General features: G+C 57.5%; 1 protein-coding gene across 3 annotated transcripts; it reads right to left on the bottom strand.

Moving 5' to 3' along the window:
• Positions 1-1,969: 1,969 nt before the first annotated feature.
• SPIB (Spi-B transcription factor) lies at positions 1,970-6,286 on the bottom strand (the record flags this gene model as incomplete). Of its 3 annotated transcripts, XM_082863496.1 has the most annotated exons (5): positions 1,970-2,268; positions 3,501-3,651; positions 4,058-4,269; positions 4,559-4,631; positions 6,233-6,286. In XM_082863496.1, the coding sequence occupies 5 exons, from the start codon at positions 6,284-6,286 to the stop codon at positions 1,970-1,972; spliced, it is 789 nt and encodes a 262-aa protein (XP_082719622.1). The 3 variants fall into 3 exon arrangements, with proteins under 3 accessions (XP_082719622.1, XP_082719623.1, XP_082719624.1); XM_082863497.1 differs by lacking the exon at positions 6,233-6,286 and having other exon boundaries at positions 3,501-3,616; positions 4,559-4,624; XM_082863498.1 differs by lacking the exons at positions 4,058-4,269; positions 6,233-6,286 and having other exon boundaries at positions 4,559-4,624.
• Positions 6,287-8,080: the final 1,794 nt, after the last annotated feature.

Genomic DNA, 8,080 nt, shown 5'->3' with positions numbered 1-8,080 from the left:
AAATTCAGAAACGAGGGACAAGACCCAGACGGAAAGGGAATCAGGAAGAGGGGTGGGGAAGAACTCCAATCGTCAAGAAGAGACGGAGACAAAAACTGAATCGAACCACCAGTGCCTGCATCTCAAGCCCTGACCGCGGCCTTCAAGGCTCGGCCTGGTTTGGCTCTAACTGCCTCTTGCATCTCCTCTCTTATCTCCCCCCTCGCCGTCCCAGTGTCTCTGAGGGCCAGCAGGCCCGGATGGATGGGTAGCATTGCGGTCCCTGACAAAGGGTCCTAGAAGGTCTACCTTGACTTACTTTATTTTATTCCAAACTTGGGGTGATGATGATAGTTTTCGTAAAAGGTACCTCATTTGCAAGAGGAGGCCCTCCCAAAAGACATTTTGTCCCTGGCACCGCCCCAGGGAGGGGGGTGTGCTGTCCTCGAGGGCAGGTCCCAGCCTGGGCTCTGCTACCAGCCGCTGTATGCCCCCCTCAAGGACCTCTTCCCTCTCTGGATCCTTGACGCTCCTTCCTCGACTTCCTTCTGGCTACCAGTGGGTGGATGGGTGGATTTCAGGAGATGTATCAAAGGCTTGACAGGGCTGCGAGGGCCTTCCGAGATCTTCCTCCTCCTCTCCCCTTTCACAGAAGGGCCAAACTGGCCCAGAAGCAGCAAGTCTTTCACCCTAGACCCCCCAGCCACCCAGGCTCAAGGACTTGGGACTCCGGCTTCTTAGCCCACAGCCTCTGACACCCCCCGAGGGTTCCAATCAGAGCTCCCACAGCTCATCCGGTCTTCTTCTGCTCAGGCTGGATTCACACGAGAATGGTTGGGGCGAACGGACAACTGAGAGAAGCCACCGGGGTTTGACAGCCAGGGGCGATGGGGACTTGAGCAGATTGGAAAACAGATTCCCCATTAGAAGCGGCCAACACCCTGCTCCAGCCTCTCCACATCGAAAAGCTGGCCCACTGTTGCTGGATGGTGCAAAGTCTCTGGTTAGAACTGACATGGGGAGGGCTGCCACGGTCACCCAGAAATCAGTTGAGTGGCCAGAATTGATCGCCAGCATGGCCCTAGGGAGGGCATTACAGGAGGCGGAGGGTCCCCAGGAGAACTCGGAGCTGTTGGTGGGGTCCCCAAAAGGGCATACCAGATGAGGATCCCAGAGGGGCCTCAGATGTGATTGGAGGATTCCAGACAAACAAGGGCATCGCTGAGGTGGCCCGGATACAACAAGGTTCACTGAGGTCCGCCCTCCAGACCTGACAAGGGTGTTTTCAGACATGACAAAAGGATCCCAGAGGCACCGTAGATGTGACCGGAGAATTCCAGACATAAACAAGTGATAGCAGGGTGGTTCCAGAGAATTAGGGGATCTCAAAAATGACAAAGGGATTTGGGGGGACAGACAGAATGAGTCACAGATGGGCACAGAGACATGTATGCAAAGGGTTCCCAGAGGGACCCAGACATAACTAGGAGATCTCAGATGGGACAGGAGGGACTCAAACATGAGAAGGGGATCCCAGAAAGACCCTGGACAGGGCTTAGGGTTGCTGGCAGAGTCCCCCTCTTGGTGTGATGATCTGTAGGCTCACCCTCCCCTAGACGAGACTGAGAGATCGCAGACACACAAGGGATCTCAGACATCACAAGGGGATCCCAGAGAAGCTCTTGGGACTCTGGAAGCACTGTCCTGCCCCGCCCCTCCACACAGACACATAAGTATAGTCGTCTCTGGGTCCTTCAACCCAAGACATGAAGATCTTGGGGCCCCTGGACATGACATGGGAATCCCAAAGAGGCCCCAGACATGACTGGGGGGATCCCAGAGGGACCCTGGGCAGGGCTTAGGGATTGTGGCAGCGCCCCGCCCCCGAAGCCAGGATGGGGGATCCGTGGGTCCTAGGACCTAGGGTGTGGGGACGCCCACGTGACACAGGCGTGGAGCCCCTGAGAGCCCCCGAGAGGCCGCCCCGGGCTCAGGCCCGGCGGGCGGCGGGCAGCAGCGCACTGTCAAACTGGTAGGTGAGCTTGCGCTTGACCTTGCGGATCTCGCCGGTCTTGGCGTAGTTGCGCAGGGCGCGCGCCAGCTTCTGGTAGGTCATGCGTTTGCGGTTGCCCTTCTGCTGGCCCCAGCGGCGCGCCAGGAGCTCCTTGTGCTTCGAGGAGAATTGGAAGACCCCGGCGCCCGGCTCCACCCACCACACGCACTCGCGCATGTCTCCGCGCGTCAGCAGCCCCAGCAGGAACTGGTACAGGCGCAGCTTCTTGCGGGCCCCTGCGGCGGGTGCGGGGCGCGTTAGCTGAAGCATCCTTCGGGCCCCGCCCCACCCCCTCCCCGCTTCACCCCGCCCCGGAACCGCCAAGCCTCTGTCTCCCCATAAAGAGAATTGGGGTGACGAAGGTGGCTGCTAGGTACACCTGCCTGGCTCTGTCTGTGCCACACTCCCATCCGGGGCAAGTTGCTCCCCTTTCCTGAATGTGCCACCCCATAACCCTCATCTCCCATCCCTGCTTTATATTTCAGGATGTGTCTCTGTCCTGTGACTGCTTGGTGGCCAGCACGTATCTGTTGAGCGCATGGATGAATCTGTGAAATGGGTTGGCAATGCTCCTCAAAGACTTATGACAGAGCTGACTTGTGGTGAAGAGATCTGAAGTGGGTTTGAATGTGGCCATTTCTCCAGCTCCAGGTCACTCAGTGTGTCAGTTCCGCGGGGACTGGGATCCTGGGAGAGGCCAAGGGGTCTGACTCCCGGGCTCCTTTAAGCAGCAAGGGCCCCACAGAGTTGGGGGGTTCATAGCAGGCACTGGATACAAGAACCCCACCTCTGCCATTTTCCAGCTGTGTGACGTTGGGGTGGTGACTTAACCTCTCTGAGCTGGTGTTTCCTCAGCTAAAAATGAGGCTCGTGTGTGTGTTTTTACAAATCTTTCTGAAGCGCTTAGTACCAGGTGCTGCTCTAGGCACTGAACAATTATGAGCTCCTTTAATCTTCATCATAACCCCACAAGATAGGGATGATAATAACAATGCCCATTTTACAGATGGGAAACTGAGGCCCAGATAGGGAAGGTAACTAATAATTCCAACTTCCAGGGGTTGTGAGTAATGGAGGGCACAGGGGCGGAAGCAGGGGTTGAATGATAGATGGGAGTTGATATTGTGATGATTTCTTTTGCTACTGTGTCCATAACGATGGTGAAGATTTATTGAGTGCCAAACTCTGTGCCGAACACTGCTATCTCATTGACATGTATGATCCCCCCTAATTCTCCCAACCAGCAGCAATAGACACTATTACTGTCATCCCCACTGTACAGATAGGAGACCAAGGCACAGAGCGGTAGAGACAGTTGCCCAAGGCAACACAGCCAGCAGATGGCAGATCTGGGAACTGCCCTCAGCGCTGGAGTATATATACTAGTTGCTTGGGAAGACATGGTTCCTTTAACCTCCCACCCCCATCTCCAGTTGGAGTCCCTCCCACCCCACTTGCGCCCACATACCTGCCTCAGATCCCCTCCCCTCGGGGCCAGCCATGAGGGCCTCATCTGACTCGCTGTCCGAGACCTCCAGGGCGGGACTGTCCAGCAGGAGGTCCTCTTCCTCTGACAGCACGGGGCTGGGGTATGGGGCGTACGCCAGGGGACCCAGGGTCTGTGGAAGGTCAGGGTTACCTGTAGTCCCAGAGGGAGGTCCCCCTTCTCTCACTCCCTCTGCTTTCGTCCCTTGGCTTCTTCCTGGGCCCCGGCCGTGGCCCTCCCCACTCTGCTCACAGCCTGCACTCTGGCCTCGGTTCAGATCTCCATGGCGTGGCCAGGGGATGCCCGGGCCACCTCCATGAGAGCCTGCTCCACACAGATGATGGCCTTTGGTGCTGCCCCTGACCCACGTTTGTGCCTCTGTTGGCTCGATGGTGCAATGGAGTAATAATGCTGCTTAACCTTAGAGGGTCGTCAGAGGGATGAAGCGGTTCCTGTGTGCACAGGTTTTGATGCAGTGCCTGGCACCTAGGAAACCTCAATCGAATGATGGGGATTTTCATGGTCACCCTGCCCCTCACCTGGCTTGTGAAGTCCTCCATGGGGTATGCTGGGAAGCCAGGCCCCGGGGCCTCCAGGCTGGGGGCCGGGTCCAGGTTCCCCACAGGGCTGTAGGTTGAGGGTCCGTAACAGAGCTGGACACCCTGGGTGTGGCTGAAGGTGGCCACAGCCGGGTCAAAGGTTTCATAGGAGGCGGCTGGGACAGCTGGACTGAGGCCGTAGCTCCACAGATCTGGGGGGGAAGGGCGCTGAATCAGAAGCTGAGAGGTCTGGCCTCGGCCCCCTCCCCCTGGAAGCCCCTGCACTGGCACAGAGGGACCATTGTGGGCTGTGCAAATCTCTGACCCCAGGATTTGCATGGGCAAGCGGGTGATTGGGAGAGGAAAGGGGAGGAGGTCTGGAGGCCTGAGCTAACCTCGTCCTGCTGTGCCAGGTGACAGCCTCCCCTGGGCCTCAGCTCTCCCATCTGTAAAATGGGCCCAAGGGGCAGGTGGGGAGGGTGCTGAGCCAGGATCACTCACCAGGAGCCCCGTCTGAGTCGGGGTAGCTGGAGTGCTTGCAGCTGTCCAGGTCATAGAAGACTCCATCTGGGTACTGATAGGGGTTGGGAAAGAAAAGGGGTCAACCCAGGCTGCAGGGAGACCCCACCCAACCCTGGACCAGCGGGGAGACTATGACAGGCTGGGAGAGGGAGAGAAAGAGAGACACAGAGACTAGGCACCAGAGACAAGGGCAAAGAGAGGGACATCCAGAGATACAGAGTTGGGAGATAGATACAACACAGCAGAAATACACAAAGGCCCAGACCCAGACGCGCGCGCGCGCGCACACACACACACACACACACACACACACACACACAGAATGAGAGACACAGGTAGGGACACATAGAAAGAGACCAGGGTCTCGCAAAGGGACACAGCAGCCAGCCCCTACTAAGACTGTGGGCTTCCGGGAATCCCAGCACCTCACCGATACACAGTTGTGACATTGTAGCAGCTGGGGAAGGTGTAGATGAATTCCCCCAGTCTTGCCTGCCTGGGGGAGGGGGAGGGGGCCGAAGGGTGAGAGGCACAGAAGTGTTTTTAACAGAGGCAAAGAAGCTCTCCATGTTTTTTTTATCCACCTCCATATCACTCCGATTCATCCCAAGAATCATGTTGCTTTAGCAATTAAAGTCTAAAACTAGATATATGCCATCCTGATAAACCAGTGATCTCACTGCAAGGTATTTACCCCTGAGCACTGAAAACGTATGTCCACGAAACAGCCTTGTTCAAGAACAATCAGCGCAGCTTTAGTAACAGCCCCCAAACGGGAAACGGCCCAAGTGCCCAGAGACAGGAGAATGGACACACAAACTGCGGTGCGTTCCTAGGATGGAGTACTATACAGCAAGAAAAAAGGACCAACGTCTGACACACACTTGATGTCGCGTGAGGAAACCAGACCCAAAAGGTCTGTGTGATTCACTTTATATAAAGCTCAAAACCAAGCAAAACTAATCCGTGGTGGAAAATATCAGAGGGGTGTATTGATTGAGAAGGGACGTGAGGGAATCTTCCGGAGTGATGGTAATGTTCTATATCGCAGTCTGGTTCGTGGTTACACAGGTGTGTGCCTAAGTTAAAACCTCATTGAGCTGTACACAAGATTTGTCTCTTTCTTGACTTGTAAGACAAACCTCAATTTTTTTTTTAAAGCAAAACTCTTCAAGTTGGAGGAGGGTGGGATGTGCTGGCGAAGGGGCACCCACAGGGGGGTTTCTTTCCAGCACGTGAGTGGGGTTTTATTTCTTGGACTGAGCTGTGGGTTTTTGGGGGTGGGGTATAGTATTCTGCACGTCTGAAATAGTCCAGACTCAATTTTTGAAAATACGAAGTAAAGCAGAGAAGAGAAGAAGGAATAAGTAGATTTACTAAATGTGGGATGGACGGAGGAAGGGACACAAAGTCAAAGACACAAAGACCCACCCCTCCCCGTTCGAGGAAGTGGACCAGAGTCTGAGAGAAGAGAAGAGATGTTAGGAAAACTTCTGTGATGGAATGGGTAGGAAGGGGGTCCTTGGAGGTACCGAGGAAAAGTCAGAAAGACAAAGGGACAGGAAGGAGTGGAGGGGGAAACTGAGGCAGGGAGGTCGCGATGGGCCACGTGGGTCCCCCCACCCCTCCCTGACCCCCAGGGCCCCAACTCACCAGACAGCTGAAGTGTGGCCCGTCAAGCCTGGAGGGGGAGAGACACAGGGGCATGTCAGGGGAGCCTGCAGCCTCCTGAGTCTCGAAGCGGTTGGGCAGATGGGGGACAGGCGACTGCAGCTGTGACCACCACAGCTCGTTCACTGCTGCGTGTCTCTGTGTGAGACCAGCCCCACCACACTCACCCCCACCAGGACAGGAAGTGGGGGGCGGGGGCCAGGCAAATGTTTCCCCCTCCCCCGGGATTTGCATAGACAGAGGCTGGGCGGGGGCAGGGAAAGTGAGGGAGAGAAAGTCCCCGGAGAGATGTGGGCGCCCGAGGGCGGGTGGGGGCGGGGCGGGGGCCTTGGTGAGCGAGTCGGTTAAATGGGTCCATCTTGGACCGGAGGAGATAGATGGAGAGATGGACGTCGGGGTAGAGATGGGAAAACACAGAAGAGGTTCAGCAGAGGGGAGAGGAGAGGAGGGAAGGGAGAAAGGTGTGGAGAGACAATTCACATGGCATGGGATGTAGGAAGTATTTATTAAGCCCCACAGATAGATGGGGTGGGGGACAGACGGGGAGACAGAAGGAGAGATGAAACAAACTGGAGAGACAGAGAAAGACACAGAGAGAGGGAGCAAGAGGCAGAGAACAGAGACCCAAAACAGAAAAGATGTGCTAAGCAGCACAGTGAGCAGACCCAGTGAGTGAGTCGGGGATGCAGTGAGACTCCGAGGAGATGGGGACAGAGACAGAGATGGAGGGCCACTTGGGAGAGGACAGCAGGGCAGAGAAGCAAGCATCCCAAGGAAAAGAGATCTTTGGGGTCCAGGGGAGACACGGATGGGACGGAGGAAGGAATCGAGGTGGCAGAGGAAAGAGATCCAGGAGGGGCGAGAGACAGTGTGGACCTCCCTCCCCTCCCACCCACCTGCCCCCTGGGTGGGGCAGGCCCGGCAGAGGGGTCAAAGGTGAGGTGCAGGGCAGGGGTCCTGAGTACCACTTTCGGGTGGCCCCCACTTACTGTGCAGCCTCTAGGGTGAGCATGGTGGTGCTGGGCTGGGCTCGCTGCCGCCTGCAGACACCACCCCTATTTATACCTTGGCCCAGCCCCCTGGGGGGGGCAGGGGTGCCGGCGGCTGTGAGCTCAGCCCGCCTCAAAAATCCCCTCAGGGAGGGAGTCAGGGGAGGGGGCTGGATTGCACAACCCCTTGGTCACGTGGCAGGGAGGGTGGGCCCAGGGTCTGTCTGGATTTGGGGATCCCCAGGGTTGGGATGGGGGGATTGACCCTAAGGAGTGGAGATGGGAGAGGAGCCAGATTTGGGGGGACCCTGAAAAAGTAAAGGAAGGATCAAGGGGTCCTGTGGGCAGGGGGGGTGGGGGGAGGCTCTGGACCCAGGAACCAGAGGGGAGTGGGTTGCCAGGCACTGGGGGCACGCTGAGACCGCCAGCTGACGAGAGCACTGGGGGTGTCAGAGGTGGGGGGGCCCCGGGCTCTCAGAGTAGACGTGGGTTGGGCTGGGGTCCCTGAGAAAAACCCAGGGCCGAAGCCGGTGGAGACCCCGATGTGGAAACATTGTGGGTGTGTGACATGAGGGGGGTCCCCCTGGTCGTTCCGGGGAGCGGGAGCCTCCAAGCCAGGGGCTGCCCCAGGCCTGGAGGAAACAGGTCAGCACCTGGAGGGCGGGGCAGCCAGGCCGGAGGAGCTTGTGCCCATAGATGCTCTGCTCACTGGGCCTCGAGGGAGGGCTCGCGGGGGTGGGGTGAGACCCGGCCCAGGGAGCTTGCAGGGAGGGTGAGGGAGTCCGGTGAGGGCCTCCTGGGGGTCAGTGGATCCCACTGAGTGGAGCTAACCCATCTGGGC

This window comes from Leucopleurus acutus (assembly GCF_964270905.1).
Source record: "Leucopleurus acutus genome assembly, chromosome: 20".
Classification (NCBI taxonomy): domain Eukaryota; kingdom Metazoa; phylum Chordata; class Mammalia; order Artiodactyla; family Delphinidae; genus Leucopleurus; species Leucopleurus acutus.
This window is presented reverse-complemented; position numbering and strand designations above follow the sequence as displayed.